Raw genomic sequence first — 27,369 nt, 5'->3', positions numbered from 1 at the left:
TCCCCATGTCTAAAACTGAGCTCATCTTTTCTACCCAATGTTCCCTTCTCTGCTAATTGTTTTTGGGTATTTATTTTCTTCTAGGGACCTGATTTTTTGTTTTTTTTAATCTTGTGTTTTGTTAGTGGGGTTTTTGTCCTTCCCTTCCCGATCCATAGCTTCTTCCCTTCCACTGCTCACACTCAACCAAGAAATAAGAACATTTGCTGGATCTTCCTACTTTGTATCTGGCATCTAGATTTTTGTTAACCTTCCTGCTTGTCTGCTGTCCATTACATGATAAAAACTCTGCCAGGGCTAGTGCAGTAACACCCCTAGTTATTCCTCCACTTTATACCATCCATCTTTCAAGCCACCCCTGCAGTCCACCAGGTGCCTCATCTTAAAACAGTTCTTTCGCCTCATCACTGCCCTCTTCAGAATCCTCATGGTTCCCATTGCGAACAGTTCTTGTCTGGAATTCTAAAACTCCTCACAACTGGGTTCCAGCCCCACTTATGTTCTCCTATGTGATCTCCTTCAGTCTAGCAAAAAGAACTTGATGCTTTGTTTTTCCACTTCTGAGCTCTTACCATTTAAGTTCTGTCCCATCTTCACATTCTGATCCCTCTAAATACCTCCTTTGACCTTTTAGCTATTTTTTTTTTTTTCTGGCCATGCCACAAGGCATTTGGGATCTTAGTTCCCCGACCAGGGATTAAAACAGTGCCCTCTGCACTGGAAGCGTTGAGTCTTAACCACTGGACCACCAGGGAAGCCCTCCCTGTTTACCTGCCCATGTTATCTTGTCCACTCCTGTGAAAGAGTGTGCCTTACTAGAACAGTTTTACTCTTCATTATCTTGAATGGAAGCATTTTAAGGGTAGAGACCTATCTTACACTTTTGATGTCCCTCACGATGTTATCACTGGCTTTTGCTTGATAAATGTTGGTTGATAAGGAGATCTGATTTCCCTGGTGGCTCAGTTGATAAAGAGTCTGCCTGCAATGCAGGAGACCTGGGTTCAATCCCTGGGTTGGGAAGATCTCCTGGAGAACGAAATGGCAACCACTCCAGTATTCTTTTTTTTTTTTTCCCAACTCCAGTATTCTTGTCTGGAGAATTACATGGACAGAGGAGCCTGGTGGGCTACAGTCCATGGAATCACAGAGTCAGATGTGGCTGAGTGACTAACTTTCACTTTCAAGGAGATCTAGTCTCTTTTTTGTATGAGTTTCTTTTTTTTTTTTACCATTTTGTTACTCTTTCTTACTGGTTTGACCAAATCATTATCAATCGCACAGTTCAGCAAACATATACAGTTCCAGTGATGTGCCAAGTGCAGAGAAGCGCAGAGACAAATACAGTTTCAGAGGCATCAGGTCTAATGAGGGAGGGGCTGCAGAGACCCAGCAGTGGGAAAGGGTGTAGTGTAGGTTTTCATTACTGTTTCAGAAGTACAGGGCAGGGAATGTCTGTAGATGAGGTAGAAAGGAAAGCAGAGCCCAGATGACAGGAGGACTTGCTTGCTAAGCTGAGAGCTTATGGTTTATTTCCTGGTAAAGAAGACAGGGTGAAGGGCTTGGGCCAGGCAAGATATGATCAGACATGAGAGGCATTAAAATAACAGAAATAGCTTAAGCTTTGAAATCAGAGCTGGGTTTGAATTCTGTCTCTTAAGACCTGTGACCTTGAGTAAGTCACTAAGGTTCTGAGCCTCACTTTCCTCACTTGCAAAATATCTGGCAGGTGAATCTTACCTTGTAGAGTGGTTATGAGTGTCAGAATGTTATTTTTCATGGTATTTCACATTTCTGTCCATCTTGCAAGCAGAGGCTTTGGCTGCCTTTCTTGTACAGTGACTAGTCTTAGCAGGCAGAGAGCGTGTCTCCTTCTGGAGCAGAAGACAGGCTTGCTTACTGTCCACGATAGTAATATGTCTCCCTTTGGGGCAAACGTCAGATGGGCTTACTGCCCATTATAAAAAATTGGGGTTTTCCAAGCTTGAGGCTCCTCAGCTGTGATGCAGAGCCTCTGTGTGCACAGCATCCACCCTAGTCCCTCCACGCTGTCCTTGTGGACTCTGAGGGGCAGGGGCCACAGATAAAAACATGCTGCTGGCTGTTTGTAAGTAATAGGGTTCTTTGTGTCCAGGTCTTCTAACAGGAGAACAAAGACTTCCCGTGAGTCTCGTGTTTCTGCCAGCATCTGTGAACCTATGGCTGAGCTGCAGAGAGTGTAAAATCTCAGCCCCTTCATAGTTCCTGATAAGCATTAGTTTATTTTAAACACAGGGTATATATTTGATAATTTTTTTTTTCTAGTAATCATTTAAGCATTATGGAGGATGGATTAGAGGAACTTGAGACCAGTTAAAAGGTCATACAGTCCAAGATAATGAGGACATAAAATCAGGTAATATTGGTGGGACTCAAATAGAAGAGAGAAACTTAGGAGATAGAATTGACAGAATTGGGAGACTAACTGAATGGGAAGAAAGACGAATCAATGATAATTCCAAAATATATGGTTTGGGAGACTGGCATGTGCCATCAGTCAAGATGTCACAGGTAGAAGATGGAGTTTGTAGGATAAGGTGGCAAACGGGAAGGTGGGGACACCTAAGCTAAAGTAAGTAGGTGGTTGGATTAGGAGTCTAGAGCTCCAGAGAGTACTATGGATGAGAGAGATTAAGAAGTTAACAAAATATAGATGGCCATTAAATCATAGGAATGGATGAGATTGCACAATGGATGAGATTTCAGCTTCTATAAAAGATTCTGAAAATGTTGTGTTTGGATTGCTAGTACAGCTCAGTGGTTGACTAATGCTGATTGCCGTCCCCAACCCTACAATTTCCCCATAGGTGAATAAAAACAAAGACATCAGGCCTCCAGCAGAGCTGTGTAGATTGGAGCCACATATGAAAATAGATCCCCACCCTCCAGGCCTGACCTTATTTTCAGGGGACTGGGTTTGAGAAAGTTACTTTGAGAAATGAGTTCCTTTGCTAAAAGCAGGTCTGCAGAGAGAATGAGACTGCAAAGAGAAAGGGCTAAAGGCTGAACCTGCAAAGGCAGACGAGACTTTTGGGTTGTCTGGGCTTGTTCCTTTCACATATCCATGACTCTTCTGTAGGAAACACATAAGTAAAATGGGGTAGCCCACCAGATTAACTGATCTGTGATATTTCGGCTTCTTTTTCTTGATGCCTTCGTGTATCTTAATGGTAAGCTTTGTGAATTAAGGCTGAAACTTTTGGATTCACTGGGCTCAATCGTGGTGTCCATCAGAGCCCTGGCTTTGGAGAATCAGGTGGTCCTGACTTTGAATCTACCACCTGTTATCATTGTGACCTCGGGCAAATGGGTTCTTTGAGTCTCAGTCTTCTTATTTATAAAAATACGGCTGGTAATTGCTACATCACAGGAGTATTGAGAGGATTAGAGACAGTGTACAAGTTTATTTCTTCAACTGAAAGAGGGTTGGGCTCCATGATTTTTAAACCCCGGTCTGGCTTGGGTTCCATTGCTTGAGATTTGGCATTTCTTTTATCATCACATCTTGATGATGTGGCATTTCTTTCTGGATGTGGTCTTTTTTCCATGTACTTGCTCCACAGTCTTGATTGGAGCTCCTCAAATGAAGTCTTTTTTAAAAAGAACCCTTCACAGTATGCCTGTACTAGAGTTTAGAACTTCTGCCTTTGAGAATAGCTCATGTGTTCTTTTTTCTAATTGCAGTTTTTCCACTACTCCCAAGGGCAAGTGTATGCTGGGAATTATCCACCTTTTAAGGACAGAATCAGCTGGGCTGGAGACCTTGACAAGAAAGATGCATCAATCAACATAGAAAATATGCAGTTTATTCACAATGGCACCTACATCTGTGATGTCAAAAACCCTCCTGACATTGTTGTCCAGCCAGGACACATTAGGCTCTATGTTGTAGAGAAAGGTACTTCCTTGAATATTTTTGCAGTATTGATACAGTCCCCTTAAGAGTAATGTTTCAGGATGTGTTTGAAAGGGGTATTTCTGCCATACAGTTATGATCCCTGTTTCCATGGACTGTGGCTCTATGAAACATCTGTGGGGGTCAGGGAACTCATTCCAACTGAAGTGTTCAATTTCTCCATTTATATACCTGCTGTCTGGAGCATGTGGATCAGATTCCAGGAGTATGAATTTTTCATTGTTAGTTAGAAGTAAGACCAGATTCATTATAGTTACATGTGGTGGGTAGTGGGACAGGAGATTAGTATTATTTTAATATTCTGACTTCCCTGGTGGCTCAGACAGTAAAGCATCTGCCTACAATGCAGGACACCCGAGTTCGATCCCTGGGTAGGGAAGATCCTCTGGAGAAGGCAGTGGTAACCCACTCCAGTACTCTTGCCTGGAAAATCCCATGGACGGAGGAGCCTGGTAGGCTACAGTCCATGGGGTCGCAAAGAGTCGGACACGACTCAGCGACTTCACACACAATATTCTCCGGGAGAAAGCTTTAACTCTGGCAGAAACAGTATAGCTATTTCTTCACCTTTTTTTGGAGAATAAGCCAGGAAATGCAGGTTCTGGATCTCACTTTGAGACAAAGTCTGCTTTGTTGGAGGATAGATTGAGGTAAAGTCACATACCCCTCTTTTCTTTGAGTTAGAGCATTGAGAGGGATTATGTATATATAAATGTGTTGAGTTCTGAAGCTCATTCTTTATCAGTTAATGTTCATATGTCACCAGTTAGGTATTAGAATATCATAACTTGGATAATAAGAGAGTGTGTGGTAATTGCTAAAGGAAGACACTTGTTTATTAACTTAATACAATTTCATTTCTTCTCTCTATAGCAATGTACCTTAAACATATTTTGTTGTTCTTTCTCTCTAGAGATTTTGCCTGCATTTCCAGTTTGGGTAGTGGTGGGTATAGTTACTGCCGTGGTCCTAGGTCTCACTCTGCTTATCACCATGATTCTGGCTGTCGTCTATAGAAGGAGAAACTCTAAACGGGATTATGCTGGGTAAGAAGCTCTGCTTTCGAGGGGAAAGTTGGAGGGAAGGAGTCAAAATTTGTGAAAACTTGTATATGTTGTATGGAAAAAGAATGGTGAAGAATTAGTTGCTGTTAACTTTCATGTCAGAACTGAGCTGTCTCCTTAGAAAGTGTTTTGTGTGGGCAAGCAGAGATCAATGGACTGCTATTAAACGTGGAATGTGATGCTAATACCTGTTTCAGTTTCTTTCTTAGGTTTGGTGAAGTGGACTGCTCTGTAGTCTGTGCTCTCTGAGTACCTTCCGCTCTGAGATTAGTATTATTAAGCCACAGATCTCTTGCTCCAGTATGAGTTTAATTCGATCTCTTGGTAATAATCTTACAAGGCTCTTCTTTTCAATTAGGTAAATGTAATAATCATAACAATGCCTGGGGAGAGTGTGCTGGTAAATGACTCCTACCTGATGTGATGATGCAGGACTTTTCCTGTTTGTAGTTTTAAAAGTAGTTTATGACTTGTTCTTGAATGCATGGTTAGACTCATCCAAGGGGTATAATAAGAGTTGAACACCAAAATACACCAGCATTAAAGAAAAGTAGACTTTCTTTTTGTTTGTGGCTTCTCAAAGATAACACATTTGAGCGGAGGATGTGTGTCTAATTGAAGGACCCTCTCTTTTTGCCACTCCAGCTGGACAGCTAGCCCATATAAGCTCTGTAGAAATTGTGTGGTAAGACTGAGAGTGAGGCTGGGTTTCAGCTGATGAGCACGGGCTGTGTCCCAAGTGCATGAAGGGACTGTGAGCTGAGAGGGTTGCATGCCCTGAACTCCTTGGCTGGTAGATGGTAGGACCTCTGTCTTTGGGCTCTGCTGCTTTACTTTTTAGGAGTGCTGTGTTTTGAGGAGTTTGAGTGTTCAAATTCAGATATCACTTGCTTGGAATGTTTCTGTTTTGCTGACTGTACTCGCTCCCTTGCATGGTGAGTAATTTTTGATGAAACGTAACCGGAACATTGGTTTTCAACATGAAACTAATCCAGGTGGTGACATGCCAATCTTAGTTCATGCTTTTGGGTTAATGAAAGCACAGGAAAGTGTGCCTTAGAATCTTGCATGGCATCATGAATGCTGCTATTCTTCTTACTTGTTTTTTTTTCCTCCTCTCCTGCCTTTTCTACCTTGGTGTGCCAAGATCAGATCCTGCTTATCTTCCACTTCTTAAGAAAAGCTGACATAGACGACACTTTGGGACTATAACAGGGCTGGGTCTCCTCTTCACTCCCACTAGACACATGGTAACCAATCACACTGGCTGTTGCTGTTAATATTCCTGTGTGTGTATTCAGCCCATCTCCCTTGTTGACAACTAACCATCTATCTCTGAGCTAACCCAACAGCTATCATGGTTTGTCTACAAATATGTCCTGTGTCTGTATTAGAAACATGTGGAGTGTACCATCCCAATGAAATTGGGTTGTCAGGTTTTATGGTCATCTGAACATATATGTTCTTCATGTAAGATGCCTCTGTGTGTGTGTGTGTGTGTGTGCGTTTTTAATACTTAGACTGTATTATTACTGAGTTAGACCCTCTTTGTGTTAGAATACTCAAACCATTTTGGTTTGGGGTGTATAGCCTCCTGGTTCAGAGAAAGCACAGTTTGCAGAATGCTTTCATGATTTGATCTTAATAACGACACTCTAAGTGATTCTCTCCACACTTCTAAGATTTTTTAAAAGTACATTATAAAGGATTTAAGCTCTGCTGAAAACACATCCCATCAAGGAATCTGTAATGAGATACCTCTTGGCATCAATTCTCCCTGGTTTATTTATGAGATAGGCCTTGCTGTTGAAAACCCCCTGTGCCCCTGAAAAAGTTCAGCCCATGTGACATGGCATTCCACAGTTTCTTATCATCCATGACTTCCTGGATTTTCTTTGGTTTGGTTGTGGAATTGGTGGGGAAACAAACAATGGGGACCCAGGGAATCGAAGGTATGAGATGAGCCAAGACTACAAGCCTGGATCTGTTTTGGAAGCACATTCAGAAGAGGTTTGCCTTTGATGATCACAAAAGTGAATAGCTATCAAGAAGGTAGTATAGCTTGCTTCTTTAAACCTGTATGCCAAAGGAGGAATGATAACAGGGGAAAAAGCCAAAGCAGTCAAAGGATAAATGTATAGTATAGCCAGAATCCCATTCAGCAGGTATCATTGTTGTAAACTGGGGCTAAGTGGTCATCCCACATTGGTTTCTTTTCCTCCCCTGGAGCTGCATCACTGACTTGGAAGAATTAGTGTCAGGGATAAAAATTAGTTTCAAGAAATGTGATTGTTTTGATACTCATTGTTTTGTTGAGTTTTGTTTTTATATATCTGCTATTTCATCTGTCATCACTTGCATTTCTATATTTTATGTTTCCATTTTAATTTTTTTTTTTTTTTTTTTACATTTGTTCTCCAAATTGCCAACTTATCAGCTGCAATACATCAGAGAATGTGTCACCAGTTAAGCAGGTTTCACGGAAGTCTCCCTCCGACACAGAGGGTCTAGTAAAGAGCCTGCCTTCTGGATCTCACCAGGTAACAGCTGATTGCGGTCTGCCCACTGTACCATGCGCTGCAGTTTGGTGCTGTGTCGTGTTCTGGGATGCGGAAAAGAATAATACTAAGCTGTGAGAGAGTGAAACAGAAAGACAGAGCAAGAGAAGCAGAGAAGAATGTAGGGGTTGGTTTAGGAGGAACACAAGAAAGTATGTGGAAAAGAATCTGACTTGAGTAAAGGTTTCCACCAAACCACCACTAACAGATTGGCTCAAGCAAAATTAGGAGATGAATGTCAGATGTAAACACTTCTTCCCTAATTGCTCAAAGAATTAAAGCTAGTGAGCTAGATTCTATATTGAGGTGTACCTTAAGCCATGAAATTCACAGGAGTAAGTTAATTTTGGTATTGATAATAAAACAGAAAAGTTATTTTGTATGAATTATTTAGGATTCGGAGAAGGCACTGGCACCCCACTCCAGTACTCTTGCCTGGAAAAATCCCATGGACGGAGGAGCCTGGTGGGCTGCAGTCCATGGGGTCGCTAAGGGTAGGAAAGGACTGAGTGACTTCTCTTTCACTTTTCACTTTCATGCATTGGAGAAGGAAATGGCAACCCACTCCAGTGTTCTTGCCTAGAGAATCCCAGGGATGGGGGAGCCTGGTGGGCTGCCATCTATGGGGTCGCACAGAGTCGGACACGACTGAAGCGACTTAGCAGCAGCACCAGCAGCAGCAGCAGCAAGCAGTTACTTGAATAATTAGTTGGCTTGATGAACAGGAAAGTCTGGTTTCTGCTTTTTGTAGAAAGTACAGAGAAGAAATAACTTGTATTTGGAACTTAGCATGGAATCTAGCATTGTGGTTAATATTGTGTATTGTCCACGCTGATGTAACTATAATTGTGGCGATGGCAGAAATTCCAGAGCTTAGTACTGATTCTGTTCTTCTGGGATAGAAAGTGTTAGAAGGAATGTGGCCAGTTATAACTTTGCTCTGAGGAGGAGGCATTAGGGGGTGGATTTAAGAGGAAGTAAAGAAAAGAATAACAGTGTCTTGTGGAAGAATTACCCCATAGTCTTAGTCCGCAGTTGTCATATGTGGTGAGGACACAGAGGCGTTGTGATGTTAAACTATTAAAAGCACAGAGCAGTTAGCAGCAGAATTGGGGCTCAAACCTTAGATTTCTAGGCAGCATATATTCTTTCACAGCATCAGGACCTTACTGATTCCTAGTCTGTCTGTTCGTCTCTCTCATTCTTTTTGTCTGTGTGTCTTTCTGTCTCTCTCTCAGTTTACATAGTATGCCTCAGATACCTAATTTACTAATTTGGATTGTGAATAGAAATAAGGTTGTGAATAAAGGCATTAAAGTTACGGGTAGACATTATACCTAAAGAAGCCCTGGAAACTTTTTCTTCTGCCCTTGAAATGCTGTAGAAGTTGTTCTATTGAAAACAAATTGGGGTAGGGGAAGAAAGAAAGAATTCTCTACACTGGGAGACAGGCTGTGCAGTACCATGATTCCTGAGAGACGGGAATAAAGGCAGCCCCGTGATCGTCCCGGCTGCCTTCAGGCATCTCCCAGACTACAGTACTGAGGGGAAGCAGAAACGGCTCAGCTGTCCCCTGAGCTGGGGAAGCCAGGGTGGCTAGGATTTACGAGACACCGTGCCAGAGAAGAAGAAACAGTATAGAGAGAAGACGCGATGGGTCCCCTTGAGTCTTTGCTAAATACAGATTTGTGGATGTGTGGGCGACAGGTCCTGGTGGCCAGAGAAGAGCTGCCTGGAAAGCAGTAGGTTGTACAGTGCCCTGAAGCTCACCCAGGACTGGAAATAGTTTGTGTTCTCAAACGCAGAGTGGAGAGAACTCATTATGTACAGGGTATTGGTTGGAGTTCTCAGAATGGTCACACCTTAGTGGCATAAGTTGCATCCAACTCTGTGATGCCATGGACTATAGCCCTCTAGGCTCCTCTGTCCATGGGATTTCCAAGGCAAGAATACTGGAGTAGGGGAAAAAAAAAATACTGCAGTGGGGTGTCACTTCCTTCTCCGGGGAATCTTCCCGACCCAGGGGTTGAACCCATGTCTCTTGCATTGGCAGCAGATTCTTTACCGCTGAGCCATTGGGGTAATGGGACTAAATTAGCACCTTGGTAGTAAGGGCTAAATCAGCACCAGATTGTGGATGCTATGGACCCACCATAAAAAGGAAGCGTTTAAAGAATCAAACTAATGTAAAACTAATTTAGGTGCATGCCAGCACAAAATCCAGTCTTTGCAATATAACAAAATCCAAGAATCTAAAGAAGTATATATATATATATATATACACACACACACATATATGTACAAAAAAGTGTATTTGTATATATGTGTGTGTGTGTGTGTGTGTGTGTGTGTGTGTGTGTGTGTGTGTGTGTGTAGCTGAATCACTTTGCCGTACACTTGAAACTAACACGGTATTGTAAATTAATTATGCTTCAAGTTTTTAAAAAGAAAAACACCAAAAAACAAAATCCAACACCTGCCGTCGAAAAATTCCCAGTGTCTGACTGGCTGTGTGTATGTGCTACATCCGTTCAGTCATGTCTGACTCTTTGCAGCCCTACAGACTGTAGCCCCTCAGGTGCTTCTGTCATGGGATTCTCTAGGCAGGAACGTTGGAGTAGGTTTACATGACCTCCTCCAGGGGATCTGCCCAATCCAGGGATCAAACCTGCACCTCTTATGTCTCCTGCACTGGCAGGTGGGTTCTTTGCCACTAGCACCGCCTGGGAAGCCTACCCCAATACCAAGGTTTTTGGTGTTAAAAAAAAAAAATTTCACAATGTCTGACATCAGTCAAAAATTACCAAGCATACAAAGAAGGGGGAATATAAAACATATAGTCAAGAGAAAAGTCAACCAATAGAAGCAAACCCAGAAGTGACATAGGCGATAGAATTCATAGACAAGGACCTTAAAATAAATATTATAAATCTTAAAAATAAACTTAAGGTTGTAAGGGAAACCTTAACATAATATGGAGAGAAATAGAAATATAAAAAAAGACCAAAATGGAAGAAACTTCTAGAAATGAAAAAAACATCGGATGGCATAAATGACAGATTAGACACTATGGAAGAAAAATTCAGTAAACTTGAAGAAGCAATTGAAACTAACCAAAGCAAAGCACGAAAGAAAAACTGGGAGCCATGAACAGAACTACAGTAGCAAGCCAGCAAACACCACTAAGCAACCTGACTGGAGGCTGAGAAGGAAAGGGAAGTAAAAAAAAATTTAAGAAATAGCAGCCAAACACTTTCCATTCTTGTAGCTATTTTAAAATTTTTATTTACTCACTTATTTTTGGTTGTGCTGGATGTTTGATGCAGCACGTGGGCTTTCTGTAGCTGTGGCTGTTTAAAGCAGGGGCGGCTACCCTACTGGCTCAGACGGTAAAGCGTCTGCCCGCAATGCAGGAGACCGGGGTTCGATTCTTGGGTCGGGAAGATCCCCTGGAGAAGGAAATGGCAATCCACTCCAGCACTCTTGCCTGGAAAATCCCCTGGACGGAGGAGCCTGATAGGTTACAGTCCAGTGGGTTGCAAAGAGTCGGACACAACCGACTTCACTTTTCACTTTCACTCTTTGTTGTGGTGCCTGGGCTGCTGCTTCGGCGGCTTCTCTTGTTGCCGAGCACAGCCTGTAGCGCGCTTGGGCTTCAGTATTTGCAGCACGTAGGCTCAGTAATTGGGCTCGGTTGCTCTGTGGCATGTGGAATCTACCCTGACCAGGGCTCGAACTTGTGTTCTCTATATTAGCAGGGGGATTTTTATCCACTATATCACCAGGGAAGTTTCTCTTTTTGCCATTTTCCCCCTGATATTTATCTTCATATTTCTGAGCAACTTTATTACTGAATTTAGCACCTCCCTTCAAGCCCTTCTTCCCAGCATACACTTTCAAGTATATACGCGGCCACACGCTTCTTCCCAGTATGGATATGTGGTCAGGTGTTATTTTTCACTGTTACATATACCTGTTTTTCTCACTGTTGTACTGCATACATTTGGGTTTTTGTACAATTATTTTTTTGTTTGTCATAGAGCTCATCTTTATTTTGGTTTTTATTTGCTTAGTTTTCTAAGTGCTTATCTGTGAATGCACTCCATCTCAAAACTCTCCAGGCAAAAAACTCTGAGCACATTCAGACACATCAGATATTCTGTTGGTTTCATTTTATTCATGGAGACATGCCTGTTGAAATCTTCTGGCTTTGTTGTGCTTTAGGCTGCTGTGTAGGAATCATCCTGGGCCTCCCCTCCCAAGAAATTTTCTTTCTCTCGCTTCTGTCAGACCTCAGATCCTCACCTTTTTACTTTATCCCCATAGTGTGGTAGAACATATCCTCCATAACTTCTTGAGAAAGGATGCACAGCAGATACGAATGTTGAGGCTTTGTATGGTAAACAGAATAATGACATCTAAAAGATGTCCACATCCTAAGCCCTGGAACCTGTGGGATATGTTACGTTACATGTCAAGATCGTTACCTTACGGATCTTGAGATGGGGAGATTTTCCTGGATTATCCACGTGGGCCAAATGTAATCAGAAGGGTCCTTATCAGAGGGAAGCAGGAGGGTCCGAGCCAGAGATTTGAAGACTGTTCTGCTGGCTTTGAAGATGAAGGAAGGGGTCACAAGCCATGGAATGCAAGCAGCTCTCATAAGGTGGGGAAATCAAGGAAGCAGATTCTCCTGGAGCCCCCAGGAGGAGCGCAGCTCTACTGATGCCTTGATTCACCCCAGTGAAACCCATCTCAAACTTTTGACCTCCAAAACTGTAAAATAATATGTTTGTCTTCAGCAGGTCTGAAATTGTTTTTATTCTCCTCCCTCAAGCTTGACTGAGAATCTGGTTGGGTGGGATTCCAGATTGGAAATCATTTTCCTTCAGCATTTTGAGGCATTGCTGATTTCTCTAGCTTCCAACGCCAAGAAGTTGATACTGTCCTGATGCCTCCTCCTTTGTGTGGGGCCAGTTTTATTCTCCTTCTCTTAGCGTCTTTTTTTATCCCTTGTGTTCTGAAATTTTATAAAATTGTGGGATTATTTCATACATTATACTGGCTACTCAGTGGACTCTTTCAATCTGGAAGCTATGTCCTTCACTTAGGATATTGTCTTGCATTATTCTCTGGAAAATTTCCTCCTCCATTTTCTTACTCTCTGTTTTGGAAATTCCTGTGAAGAATTGGATCATTTCCTAGAACAGTTCTTTCTTATTTTTTCTGTTTTGCAATTTTCTTCTGGAAAATCTCTACAACTTTATCCTCCAACTTTTATTAAATATTTAAGTTCTTCCTTAAGAGGAAGATAGTAATAGTTCAAGTAATTTTCAAGAACTATTACTTATTCTCAGATTCTAGTAGCCCATACTTGTTTTCATGAATACATTGTCTTATCTCTCTGTATAATTTTTTCTTGTTTTATATGATTTTTTAAAAAATGTTTTCTTCTGTTACTGTTTCTTTTGAATTCCCTTTTTTCTCTTACAGTTTTTGTCTTCATGTTAGAAGCTTTCCTCAAATGCCCAGTGATCCTTGGTTGTCTGTTCATAGTGAAGGCACTCCGTAAGTGGACTCAAAAATGAAAGTGCTGGTCGCTCGGTTGTGTCCGACTCTTTGCGAGACGATAGACTGTAGCCCACCGGGCTCCTCTGTCCATGGGACTCTCCAGGCAGGAAGACTGGAGTGGCTGCCGTCTCTCGCCTGCCCTGTTTTCAGCATCCAGACCCCAGCCTGCTGTGCCTGCTGTCCCTGAGTCAGAGCCAGGCTCAGCTCTCTTGTGAATACACTCCCAGGGTTCTGCCCAGTCCTGACTCTGGCATTTTCTGGAGGTTAGTGGGAAGCAGTTCACGCACTGGGTCAATCTATACTATCGTTTTTCAGTGTTTGCAGCCGGACCTCAGGTCAGTTTTGAGAGGAGAGCCTCAGTGTTCCCCACAGTTTGATTCCTGGGTTATTTTCTTTGTGTTCAGTGCAGGTCCCCGAAAGCCTCCTCTCTCTAGTTGTTGTTCAGTCGCCCAGTCGTATCTAACTCTTTGCGACCCCATGGACTGCAGCACGTCAGGCCTCCCTGTCCATCACCAGATCCCAGAGTTTGCCCAAATTCATGTTCATTGTACTAGTGATGCCATCCAGCCATCTCATCCTCTGATGCCCTCTTCTCCTTCTGCCCTCAGTCTTTCCCAGCATCAGGGACTTTTCCAGTGAGTCATCTGTGTGCATCAGATGACCAAAATACTGGAGCGTCAGCTTCAGCATTAGTCCTTCCAGTGAACATTCAGGGTTGATCTCCCTTAGGATTGACTGGTTTGATCTCCTTGATGTCCAAGGGACTTTCAGGAGTCTTCTCCAGCACCACAGTTTGAAGGCATCAGTTCTTTGCTGTTCTGCCTTTTTTATGGCCCACCTCTCACACCATACATGACCACTGGGAAGACCATAGCCTTGACTATACAGACCTGTGTCCACAGAGTAATGTCTCTGCTTTTCAACCCACTGTCTAGGTTTGTTATCACTTTCCAGCCAAGAAGCAATCATTCTCTGATTTCATGGCTGCAGTCAGCATCTGCAGTGATTTTGGAGCCCGAGAAGAAGAAATCTGTCACTCCTTCCACCTTTTCCCCTTCTGTTTGCCATGCAGTAATGGGGCCAGATGCAATGATCTTAGTGTTTTTAATATTTAGTCTTCAGCCAGCTCTTTCACTCTCCTCCTTCACCCTCATCAAGAGGCTCTCTAGTTCCTCTTCCCTTTCTGCCATTAGAGTGGTATCATCCGCATATCTGAGATTGTTGATGTTTCTCCTGCCTATCTTGATTCTGGCTTGTAACTCACCCAGCCTGGCATTTCTCATGATATGCTCAGTGTTTCGATTAAACAGACAGGGTGACAGCAGACAGCCCTGTCAGACCCCTTTCTCGATCTTGAACCAGTCAGTTGTTCCATACAGGGTTCTGACCGTTGCTTCTTGCCCTGCATGCAGGTTTCTCAGGAGACATGTAAGATGGTCTGGTACTCCCATCTCTCTGAGAGCTTTCCACAGTTTGTCATGATCCACACAGTCAAAGGCTTTAGCATAGTTGATGAAACAGAGATAGATGTTTTCTGAAATTCCCTTGCTTTCTCTGTAATCCAGTGAATGTTGGCAATTTGATCTCTAGTTTTGCTTCCTTTTCTAAACCCAGCCTGGACATCTGGAAGTTCTTGGTTCACATAATGCTGAACATGTTGCAAATCAGGGTTTCTGTTAAGTGACATTACCTGGAGTAGCCTTTGTCTTACTTGGTTATTTGTAATCAAGTAATAATGTATCTTTTATTTTATAGTTGTACAACTTGTTAAAGATATTTTCTGCCTTAACCTGATTCTGGAGTTTATAAAGCCTTTGCCAGTCAACATGAGACTTGAAGCTGTGATTTCCTTGCAGCTTTATCTTCCAGTTTTTGTTTTATTTAGGTTTTCATTCAGTGGTCACCTTAAAACAAGGGCTGCTATCCTGGGGTTAAAACATTTGCTTCAAATACTCCACAGAATTCCTGAGCACCAGAGGGCCTCAGGTGACACTTGTGTGTGCTCTTACTCACCATCACGTGGCACCCTCAGTGTGTGTGACAGAAATACCTCTCTGAGCACCAGAGGAGTTTATGGAAGTTGTTCTCACCAGAATCCTTTTGATATTCTATCTTCCAGTTATTCAGACTGAAGCAGAAAAGGTTTCTGTTTGGAGAAAACTGGCTTGACCTAATATGTTCATCTTATTAGGGAATTTATGAGATTAAATACTTTTTATAAATTGAGCATAACCAAACGTAGCAGTTGTTTTGACAACCTGATCTTTGCATTGTATGTATCACTTCCACACACATCTAAGCCCTCAGCATATATGCAATGTTAGCTGAACATGGGAAACACAGAGATGATTATCACCTGGTCCCTGCCCTACAGAACCTCAGAGGCTCCTGGTTTGTTGGGATCCTCTTCAAGCTTTTCCGTGATATGGAGAACTTTTTTATATGTACATCCTAACAAACAACCTTGAGGAAATCTTCATATTTATTAGATAGACATCTTAGTGTATTAAGGGTTAGTCATGTGTTACAAACTAGTATTGACTCTTGGGTCCAGCTAATGGTGTGAACTTGCAGGGAATTATTTAACTTCAGCATTTGTTCCCTTAATCTTTGAAATAATGGCTCAGGGCAAGTTGATGTCTGAACACCTTCTTATTAAATAATGGGTTAGGGCAAGTTGACGTCTAACGACCTTCTCATTTTTCCTTTGCTAATTATAAGGGTTCATGGTACACTATGGCCTTCCCTGGTGGCTCAGACAGTAGAGAATCCACCTGCAATACAGGACATCTGGGTTCAATCCCTGGGTCGGGAAGATCCCCTGAGAAGGGACTGGCTACCCACTCCAGTGTTCTTGCCTGGAGAATTCATGGACAGAGGAGCCTGGGAGGCTTCAGTCCATGGGGTTGCAAAGAGTCAGACACGACTGAGCGACTAACACACACACACACACACACACACACACACACACAAGCAAACACGGTCTACTGTGCCTTATAAGGACGGGTTTAGGCAGTCACTACCCACGTACGCAGTCAGATGTGTGAAGGGGACACGTGGCAGGAATATTTGCAAACTATCCCTTAGTACTTTCTTCCAGTGGGTCTATCAAGACATGTTCCTTGATCAGCAAAGCCTTCCATTTCCTACCTGCAGGCATCATCTGAGAGTCTAATAGCATTAGTCATTACTATTTGAGTGGATAAATAACTCCATGTTATTTTATCAAAAGAGAGACAATACTAGTACTCCAGGAAGGAAATTTACAAAAGGTGAAAACATAATAGCCAGGCAGCGCATGAATTGTGCTGTATTACTCATCTGTCTTTGGCCACTATTTTTGTTATAATTGGGAGATTAGTGACAGAAGACCTGACTAAAAATACCTTTAACAGCAAGAGATTGTGAACTCACAAGAGACCCCAAAGCAGGGTACCTCTGTGTTCATTAGTTTAGTGGTCCAGTAGTGTCCTTAAGACTCAAGTTCTTTCCATCTTATTCTTTCATCCTCTGGGCACATTGTTCTCAGGCTCCTTCCCTCAACCTCAAAATGACTGCCATGCCTTGAGGCAGCTCATGAAAAAAGGCACCTGTAGGAAGAGCTGAATCTCCTCCCAGGTGGTTTTTATTATAAAGGAAAATTACCAGAAGCCCCTCAGCAAACTTCTCCTAGTTCCCTTGGCCAGAGTGGGTCACATGCTGATGCCTCTTGCCATCTTGTGCAAGGGGGGCAGGAGAGGTGAAAGTGAAAGTCACTCAGTCCTGTTTGATTTTCGCGACCCAGTGGACTATACAGTCCATGGAATTCTCCAGGCAAGAATACTGGAGTGGGTAGCCTTTCCCTTTTCCGGGGGATCTTCCCAAACCCAGGGATTGAACCCAGGGATTGAACCCAGAAATTGAACCTAGGGCTCCTGCGTTGCAGGCAGATTCTTCACCAGCTGAGGCACAAGGGAAGCCCCGGGGGCAGGAGAGGGTGGAGTCAAATTACCTGAGTGAAGTGAGTGAACACCAGAACCAATTTAGGGCTCTTGGACCTCCCTGGTGGTCCAGTGGTTAAGCAACCGCTTTCCAATACAAGGGACACAGGTTCAATCCCTGGTCCGAGAAGATCCCACATACCACAGAGTAACCAAGCCCTTGTGCCACGACTACTGAGCCTGTGCTCTAGTGCCCACCAGTCGCGACCACTGGAACCCACGCACCTAGAGAAGCCACTGCAGAGAGAATCCCGCTCCCCGCAACTATCAAACAGCCCCTGCTCCCTGCAGCTAGAAGAAGCCTGCTCGTGGCAATGAAGACTCAGCACAGCCACAAATAAAGTTGGTTTCCAAATTAATTAAAAAAAAAAAAAGGCAGGGGGGACTCCTCCCACAAACAAAGTGGGCAGTTGTGTTGGGAAGGGTGTCAGGTAGGCACTACTTAGGAGTTTGGAGTATCTTTCTCTGTAAAGCTTAGTTTTGAATGACATTGATTTCAAATCATCTTTGTGTGTCTATCTTTGGGACAATTGGTTTTCTAGATCCTTTTCTGGAAACAATGCTTGGTATACAAAAGGCAAGCGGGAACTCCCTAGCAGTCCAGTGGTTAGGATTTCAAGCTTCTACTGCAGAGGTACAGGTGTGATCCCTGGTTGGGGAACTAAGATCCCGCATACCACATGGCACAGCCAAAAAAAACAGGGGGCAAGTATTTTTGGAGGACAGTGAGTGGGAAAGTTATGTTTTTGTCACTTTAGTCTCTAGATATGTAAGGTCTCCAGAAGTACAACACCTGTATTGTCTCATTTAGTTCTCACGGCGGTCCTGGGAAGTAAGTTCCTCCACTATCGTTTAGTCACTTGCCCAAGGTCAGTAGTTATTGCCAGAGCTGGTGTTAGACCCAGATCCGTGTGGCTCTTAAGATGTATACTTATTCTGTCCTGCCTATATCCAGTTCTTTTCAACTTTGTTTTGATCATTTCATTTATGTCAAAAAATGTCACAACACACACTGTTTCGCATCTGTATTTGGTGATGTGAAATAAATACTGAAAATGCGTTTTGTGAACAGTCAGTGAGCATGTGGTTAAAGCAGATCTTGATACCTGTGTTAGGGTGTCAAGGGTGATCCCTCTAATGCCTGGAGGACCAGGTTCAGATTCTAAAGGGCTACAGAGGCTATGGAGAGTGTAATTCAGAACATAATAGCTTCTAAGACATTAATATGTGTTCAGAGACAGGTCTCCTTGCTCTTCCATAACCCTTTCTTCCTGGAGTTTCTCCCTACTCGGTCACCACTGTGTTTTTATATTAGAGTAAATTTCATGTCCAGGGATAATTTCATTTCTAACTGGAACTAAAAGAATAAACCTAGGTCAAGCAATTAATTTTTTGAAACATTTTTAATAGTAAGAGTTATTTGTATAATAAATAGTTGAGGAAAATATATACGTATGGAGTGATTTTTCACTTGGTTGTTGTAATTCTTTGTGGCAGCACCAAAAAAAAAAAAATAGAGGATGAGGAAAGGTGTCAGGATGTACAGTACAGCTAGGTTAGCATAGCTGTTATTATTGATATTGTTTTAACTCTCAAACACCCCAAAGTGAATGTTTTAGCGATATAGCAGGTGCATTTCCAAGTTCTTGGTTCACTGGCCTCTCCTGAAGTCCTCAATGGTCTTAGCCAAAGAAGACGGTTGACTTCTTGTCAAAGTCCTGAGGCATGTTCCACAGAAACTCGAGGTACCATCAGCTTCCAAATCTCCCTCGGACCAGACTTTAGAGAGCTAGTCAAAACTGAGCTACATTCACCGGCAGATTCCCAATCCCCAATGCTGGTGAGAATTCCTCTGGATTCATTATTTCATCCACCTTTCATCCAGCATCCGCAGTCTGCCAGGGGCTGTTCTAGGCATTTAACAAAGCCGCTGGCCTAAAGAGCTTCTAAGGGGTAAAGAGTGAGGACGTTAGGAAGCGATTTGGAGAAACTAACCCATCAGTAAGTAGGGGCTCCTTTTATCCTTCAGTGTTTTCCCAGTTCCTTTCGACAAACTGTTGTGTTCTTGTGCCATGAAAGACAATAATACTGTTTCACATGAAAGACCTTCCTAGTTTCTTAATATTTACTGACTGACTCAGAGGTTATTCTGTTATTTTCCTCTGTTGCTTTCTCTGTTCTCTTTCCCACTCATACAGTGTCTCGGTTACCTATTGCTATGTAATAAACCACCTTAAATAATGACTTGAACAACATTTGTTTGTTTACCTTTTTATTTTTTAGAATCACATTTAACTGGCAGCTTTCTGAGATGAATATAGAGGGTTTCAGTTTGATTCAGCATTAACAGCATGATCTGTTGCATTACCCATGACAGCCATGAAAAGTATCACACACTGACCAAAAACAAAGTGACTTTGCTTGATTTGTTTGATTGGTAACGTTGGTGTGCTTTTAATTATATTTGTGTAACAGTATGTTCATGGTAAAAATGATTGATGTATTTCGAATGCTGTCAGACATTGCTCAAGTTTTACTTGTAGATATCATCTGATTCTTACAGCAGTCTTAAGAGGTATAATACTGTTGCTAGTGCCGTGTTAGAGATGAAGACAGTAATGCTTGGGGGGTCAAACATATGCCTGGGCTGAGGCCACACGGCTAGTGCTCACCAGTGCTACTGCCACGCTCGGAAGTTCAGGCTGCAGGCCTGCCGGTGTGTGGGCGGGTCCGGCCCCGCCGGCGTGCGGATGGGTCCAGCCCTGCTGGCGTGCGGATGGGCCCAGCGGTGTTACTGTGTAACTCATCTTTCAGGTGCACCATTGCAGAGCTCGGTTTATCCCTTCTCTGGAAGTTGGAGTGCCTGAACTCCACAGGATCCCACGCTACGCATTAAAGGACGCTGGGTATAAGACTCCTAGATGGGAGTGAGGATGTTTATTTTAGTTTATTCAGTTATTTCTTATAAAGTAGACTTTATGTCTTAGAGCAGTGTTAAGTCTACAGAAGAATCTAGCAGAAAGTAAAGAGGTCCTATGTACTCCTTCCTCTCCAAAGTTTCCCTGATTGTTAACGACTTGTTGTGGTACCTTTGTGACAGTTGATGAATTAATACAGAGAACTTTATAATTAACTAAAGTCCATGGTTTGTATTAAGGCTCACTGTTTGTGTTGTGCATTTCTGTGGTTCTCGCCAAATGCATATGTCATGTATCTACCATTCTAGATTCATATAGAAGTTTCAAGAGTGTTTATTTTAAACCACATGCTTGTGGCTACTGATCTTATGACTTCAAAATTGAAAACTTAAGCACAGTAGTAGACTATTCAAGGAGAGATTCCCTGGATTGGGGCAATTGCTTTGGGTTATATTAAACTTCTTTTTACCCCTAAAGAAGGCTATTTTGTGGTAGTTGCTGTTGTTTACAGTTTTAGAATCTCTGGGTTGGAAGGGACTCTAAGGGTTGTGAAAGTACTTATTTATATAAAATGTTCAAATTGATTGTATTTTCGAGTGGCACTGCATATGTTGATTTCTTGTATCATTCTTAAAGTCATGATTTCAGTGGGTGTTGGGTTGGCAGAAGTGCCCATCTTTGTCCTTGAGACTCTGATCCCATTTACAAGAGGTGAGGAATTCTGTGACAGGTATTTAAGGGTAACTCTTGAGAAGGAATATTATATTGTTATAGATATTTTAAAACAGATACAAAAGTAGACAGAATAGTATGACAAATCTCTATGTACCATCTTGAACAGTTACCAAGTATACCCAATCTTGTTTTAAAGTCAGTCCTGGACATACTGTTCCTAAGAAGGAATATATATTCCTGAAGACATTCAAAAGGGGGGACTCTTCGCTCTGAAACCCTAACAATATCACTTTAATCATCGCTTCTGTCCCTGCACGTCACAAGGCCATACCTCTAATTAATTCCATACCTCTAATTCTGCTTCTCTTCCCCAGGGCCCAGTCATATATGCGCAGCTAGACCACTCTGGCGGACACCACAGCGACAGGATTAACAAGTCAGAGTCTGTGGTGTACGCAGACATTCGGAAAAATTGAGAAGACCGCCATCATATCCTAAGCAATAAACAAATCCAAACTGGACTCTTGTGCAGAAAATGTAGCCCATAAGTATGTGTGGCCTTGGAAACCAGAACGTGGAGAAGCACATGTTTAGTCATAGAGGGAGAAAAAGATGTGTATAAAGGATGTGTATAAATGTTCTATTTAATCTTCCTGGTGCAAGGAGCCAGTTGCATGATGAAGAGACGGTATGATTCTATGTGTATATAAATTGTCTTGCTGTTTTTGTACTGCCCTTCAGGATCATTTACAGTTGAGAAAATTCAGACACATTCCTATCACCATCGTTTAGATGTGGTTTGCCTTAATGAGGAACGTGGCAGATCTTTTAGTATTCTAGTAGACATGGCCTTTTACTATAAGGGCTTACCCCGCCTTTGTGTGTATCGTAGTTGGAGACTGGAGATGCTGTGATGGAAGCATGTTCAGGATGGCCTTTAGCCCAGGGTATATCGCCTGTTTGGCAGTTATTTTTAGAAAGCATCCATTTGCTATGCCACTTGAAGACCATGTGATTTCTGTTGCTATTTTTCTCTCTAAAATACAGGGCAGTTTTCTGCTTTCAGTGTTAACGTAGACTATAAAATTACACCCTGTAGCATATCGTCTCGATTTGTGGATTCATCATAGCAAGATTAGCAAAGGATCAATGCCAGAAGTCATTTCTTTCCAGGTACTTTTGGATCCGTACCATAATCGATACATAATTGAAATAGAGAACCCAGACTGGCTTGAAGAGTACTGTACTATTTGGAGAGCAAAAGGTATGGTATATTCTTTGCTGAAGTCCTTCGTGCTTGTAACAAGTCCCCATATAGCTGAAGGAGCAGAATTTCATTTCCTTCTAAGTAGGCAGAAATGGAATAATTAGATTGCCAGTCTCTAGTATGGCAGAGCTCTCTCTAGAGAATCTTTATAAAGCTTCAGTCATGCTTCCAGCAGCCTGGCTCCTATAATAATATCTTCAAGGACTTTGAGGTTAAAAACAGTTAGATTTGTAAAGAATTTTTTTCATTTAAAATTGAAAATACTGATGATATAGTCCCAGAACACACTGGGGGGTAAATGGGTGTGACAGGTAATGTTAGTTTTCATCTCATTTAGTTTGAGGTCCCCTAAGAGCTGCTTCCTTTTTTTCTTCCCGTCTTGTTCTCTTTGTGAGAGACTTTGAAGGCCAAGTTCTAAGGAAATAAAGAGTAATTTAGATTTAAAGATGTTTAGGAGGTGGTTACACAAAGAAAAAGTATATGAGCTACAAACAAACTCTGCCCCATTTGTGCGGTCTTTTATTTTCTGAGAGACTGCTGTGAATCCCATGGTACTCCAGCTCACATTCTGTTGACATGTATGTCAGCAGGACTGGGTTTTGTCGCCACGCGTGCCTGCCGTCTCTGAGCCTGGCGTGTCTGGTCTGTGTTGCACGCGGGAGGAAGGCCTTTGCGCTGCGCTGCCTGTCCCTCCTTTGTGCCCACAGGCCCCGTGCGGAAGAGGGATGAAGAACACTCGCCCTGAGCAGCTCTGCAAAGTGCCCAGCTTTGCCTTGTACCCTGGGCCTTCTCTGCTTCCATGGTGAAAACTCCGGAACCTTTAGGAGACCTTTTTGTGTAGGGCGAGCGGGGGCAGTGAGGGGAGGGATGCACGTCAGCATTCTTCAGGCTGCCAGGATGAGGACAGTCTTGGTGGGTCCTCCCACTGTGAGAATTGTACAGCCATCCAAGATTTCAAGGAAGAAGAAAATACGTTGTGGGGAGACCAAGTGTATGTGTTGATGTGTGTATTTTCTTAGTCTTTTTTTTTTTTTAACAGAGAAAAGGGGATTCTCCTTTTCCTCCTTTCTCAGCACGTCCAATGAATCTACTATGTATAGAACATTCCTAACACCTCCTGAGAGCAAGAGCCCTATTTTTCTGCATGTTTGTGAAGCTCTCACCCAGAGCACCAGCTATCTATCGCTTCTGCTAACACGGCTGTCAGCGTCCTCTCCCCGCCTCCACTGGGCAAGGGCCCCAGCCTCCCACTCTGGGTCTGTGACTGACTGGTCTGCGGGGAGCTGCTCACACTGGGGTGGAGCACTTCAGGGTTGGGGCCTTTTCTGAAACTCCTCATAACCACCTCCTATGAATCTTTTGGCCCTTTCTCCTGGGTCCCAACATCCTCATCTCTAGACGACAACAGTGGGGCTGCTTCCAGACGGCAGGACTGTCCTTTTCATGTCTGATTCTTGGCAGAATGAGGCCTCTTAAGACTGCACATGGTTTTTCTAAGGGGGTCCCTACAAGGGATTACTTAGCATTGAAATTTCAAGCTCTCTGTAGTTTTTCAATGGAACTGTATTCAGCCGGGTAAAAAACCCATCATGTTCATTAATTTTTCTTTTTCAATTGTTGTACTTTTGTGAATACTTTAATACATCTTTTTCAACTACTGGATTGTGTTGTGTGCTCAGTTTAGATCAAGTGAAGAAGAGATCAAAGCCCTTTCCTTAATTTAATCGCTCTCCAGCCATACAGGCTTCTTCTTCAGAAATGCCACCCATGTGCCTACCTCAGGCCCTTTGCACCTTCAGCCTAGAAAGCACGTTCTGCACATTTGTGTGGTTTGCTCCTTCACTTCCTTTAAGTGTCTGCTCACATATCACCTTCTCAGAGAGACCTTCTGTGATATGTAAAAACGCAACCTCTCCCACCCCTGGCTCTCTCTAAGCCCCTTAACCCTGCTGTTTTTCTCCCTGTCAAACCATACATGTGCTGATCTGTTTTCCCTACCAGAACGTAAGCACTGAGAGGCCAGAATTTAGCTGTTTTTTTCACTGTTCTATCTTTAGTGTGTAGTATATTGTCTGGCAATTAGCAATTGCTCAATAAATGTTGACTTGGTAGATGATGGATAGATGGATTTATCTATTCAACAAATCTATATCCTGTCATATGCCAGGCACTGTGCTAAGCATAAGGAACACACAGCTTCTCAAGGATCTTGCCACAGTGGAGGTGAGAGAAGGTGACGTGGTAGTAATAATAGCTGTTAGATAGTAATACTTTCTGTATGCCAAAAATGTCTTGCTCTGTTTAGCACTATGAGTCAATGCTAGTTGTACTAATCTCAAACTCACTTTTAGAAAGATAAAGTTAGTATATTACAGCAGTATTTTTTTGGATACGTCTCCAAGAGTAATACAATCAAAAGCAAAAATAAACTAATTGGACCTAATCAAACTTACAAGCTTTTGCACAACAAAGGTAACTGTAAACAAAACAAAAAGACAACCTATGGAATAGGAGGAAACGTCTGCAAAGATGTGACTGACAGGGCTGAATTTCTAATATATATAAACATCTCACATAGGTCAATAAATTAAAAAAAAAAATAACCAATCCAAAAATGGGCACAACTTAAGTAGACACATCTCCAAATAAGACATACTGATAGCCAACAAGCACATGAAAAGATGTTCACATTGCTAATTATTAGAGAAATGAAAATCAAAACTGCAATGAGGTATCACCTCACGCCAGTCAGAATGGCCATCATCAAAAAGTCTACAAATAATAAATGCTGGAACAGGTATGGAGAAAAGGGAGCCTTCCTACACTGTTGTTGGGAACATAAATTGGTGAACAGTACGGGAGTCCCTTAAAATCTAAAGTCAGGTCCATGACCCAGCAACTTGACTCCTGGACGTATGTCTGCAAAAGGTGAAAACTAATTAAAAAGGGTACAGGCACCCTAATGTTCATTGCAGTGTTAGTCACAAGAGCCAGTTCACAGAAGTGGCCTAAATGTCTACTGACAGATGAATGGATAAAGAAGATGTGGTACAAATATACAGTGGAATACTAGCCAGCCATAAAAATGAAGATAAAATGCCATTTGTAGTAACATGGATGGACATAGAGATTATCATTACTAAGTGAAGGGGAAAATATAATACCACTTATATATGGAATCTTAAAAAATGATACAAATGAACTTATTTATAAAGCAGAAATGGACTCAGACATAGAAAGCAAACTTAGGTTACCAAAGAAAGGTGGGAGAAGGGTAAATTCGTTTTGAATAACAGTACTTCCCTGGTGGTCTGGTAGATAAGACTTCATGCTTCAACTGCAGGGCTGGGAGTTGCTCCCCTGGTCAGGGAACTAAGATCCTACATGCTGCGCAGCAAGGCCACACGTGAAATAAGAAAGACAAATACAATCCCTATCAAATTACCCATGACATTTTTCACAGAACTAGAGCAAATAATCCTACACTTTTTATGGAGCCATGAAAGACCCAGAGTTGCCAAAGCAATCCTGAGGAAAAAGAACAAAGCAGGAGTCATAACCCTCCCAGACTTCAGACAATACTACAAAGCTATAGTAATCAAAACAGCATGGTTTGGGCACAAAAATAGACATGAATAAATGCAGCAGAATACGGAGCTCAGAAATAAACCCACACACCTACAGTCAATTAATCTTTGACAAAGGAGGCAAGAATATACAATGGGAAAAGGAAAGTCTCTTTAGCAAGTGGTGGGAAAATTAGACAATTGCATGTAAATAAATGAAGTTAGAATACTCTCATACCATACACAAAAATGAATTCAAAATGGCTTAAAGACTTAAAAACAGGACACCATAAAACTCTTAGAACATAATTAAATCATTCTGACACAAATCATCCCAAAGGTTTTTTAAGTCAGCCTCCCAAGGCAAAAGAAATAATCAAATGGGACCTAATCAAACTAACAAGCTTTTGTACAGCAAGTTCAGTCGCTCAGTCATGTCCGACTCTGCAACTCCATGAATCACAGCATGCCAGGCCTCCCTGTCCATCACCAACTCCCGGAGTTTACTCAAACTCATCGAGTCGGTGATGCCATCAAGAGGAAACCATAAATAAAACTAAAAGACAACCTACAGAATGGGAGAAAATATTTGCAAACTATGTGACCAACAAAGGCTTAATTTCCAAAATATACAAAGAACTCATACAACTCAACAACAAAAAACAATCCATTTGAAAAATGGACAGAAGGCCTAACTAGACATTTCTCCAAAGAAGACATGCTGTGCTCAGTTGCTCAGTCATGTCTGACTCTAAAACTGCCTGAACTGTAGCCCACCAGGCTCCTCTGTCCAGGGGATTCTCCAGGCAAGAATACTGGAGTGGGTAGCCATTCCCTTTTCCAGGGGATATTCCAGACCCAGAGATCAAACCCACATTTCCTGCACTGGAAGGAAATACTTAAAGAGTGAACCATAGTAAAATGAAACAACGTTTATTCAGGGAGACACACACTCCACAGACAGTATGGGCCATCTCAGAAGACGAGAAACCCCACGGTACAGGGTTGTCAGTTTTTATACGGCTGGGTATTTTCATAGGCTAATAAGTGGGAGGATTATTCCAACTGTTTTGGGGAAGCGGTGGGGATTTCCAGGAATTGGACCACTGTCCACTTTTTGGCCTTTTTTGATTCTTGTTCAGTCACTGAGTCGTGTCTGACTCTTTGCGACCCCAAGGACTGCAGCACGCTGGGCTTCCCTGTCCTTCACTATCTTCCACAGTTTGCTCACACTCACATCCAAGGAGTCGGTGATGCCAAAGAAGACGTATAGATGGCCAATAGGTACATGAAAAAATACTCAATATTGCTAGTTGTTGTTCAGTTGCTAAATTGTATCTAAATCTTTGCAACCCCATGGACTGCAGCATGCCAGACTTCCCTGTCCTTCACTGTTTCCCGGAGTTTGCTCAGACTCATGTCCGTTGTGTCGATGATGCCATCCAACCATCTCATCCTCTGTCACCCCCTTCTCCTGCCCTCAGTCTTTCCCAGCATCAGGGTCTTTTCCGGGAGTCAACTCTTCATAGAGAAGTACAGATCAAAACTACGAGATACCACCTCACATCAATGAATGGCCTTCATTAAAAAGACTACAAATAAAAACTTCTGGAGAGAGTGTGCAGGAAAGTGAACCCTCTCACACTGTTGGTGGCAACATAAATTTGTGCAGCCACTATGGAAAACAGTATGGAGGTTCCTCAAATAACTAAAAATAGAGTTGGCATATGATCCAGCAATCTCACTCCTAGGCATATACCCACATGACACTATAATTTTTAAAGATACATTCATCCTTATGTTCATAGCAGCACT

At 42.4% G+C, this 27,369-nt stretch overlaps 1 protein-coding gene across 2 annotated transcripts in view; it reads left to right on the top strand.

The window, feature by feature from the left end:
• Positions 1-23,645, top strand: part of MPZL1 (myelin protein zero like 1) — an 81,844-nt gene extending 58,199 nt beyond the window's left edge. The window contains exons 3-6 of one of the 2 annotated variants that reach the window (XR_011564704.1): positions 3,724-3,937; positions 4,869-5,001; positions 5,217-6,269; positions 7,457-7,559. Coding sequence is in view for 1 of the 2 variants with exons in the window: in XM_019986394.2 (XP_019841953.2) it covers positions 3,724-3,937; positions 4,869-5,001; positions 7,457-7,559; positions 21,096-21,197 (552 nt within the window). In the remaining variant the exon portion in view is untranslated. Of the gene's footprint in view, positions 1-3,723; positions 3,938-4,868; positions 5,002-5,216; positions 6,270-7,456; positions 7,560-21,095 lie in introns of those variants that run through there. The other variant, XM_019986394.2, reaches the window with a different exon arrangement.
• Positions 23,646-27,369: the final 3,724 nt, after the last annotated feature.

The sequence above is a fragment of the Bos indicus genome, chromosome 3, assembly GCF_029378745.1.
Source record: "Bos indicus isolate NIAB-ARS_2022 breed Sahiwal x Tharparkar chromosome 3, NIAB-ARS_B.indTharparkar_mat_pri_1.0, whole genome shotgun sequence".
Lineage (NCBI taxonomy): Eukaryota > Metazoa > Chordata > Mammalia > Artiodactyla > Bovidae > Bos > Bos indicus.
This window is presented reverse-complemented; position numbering and strand designations above follow the sequence as displayed.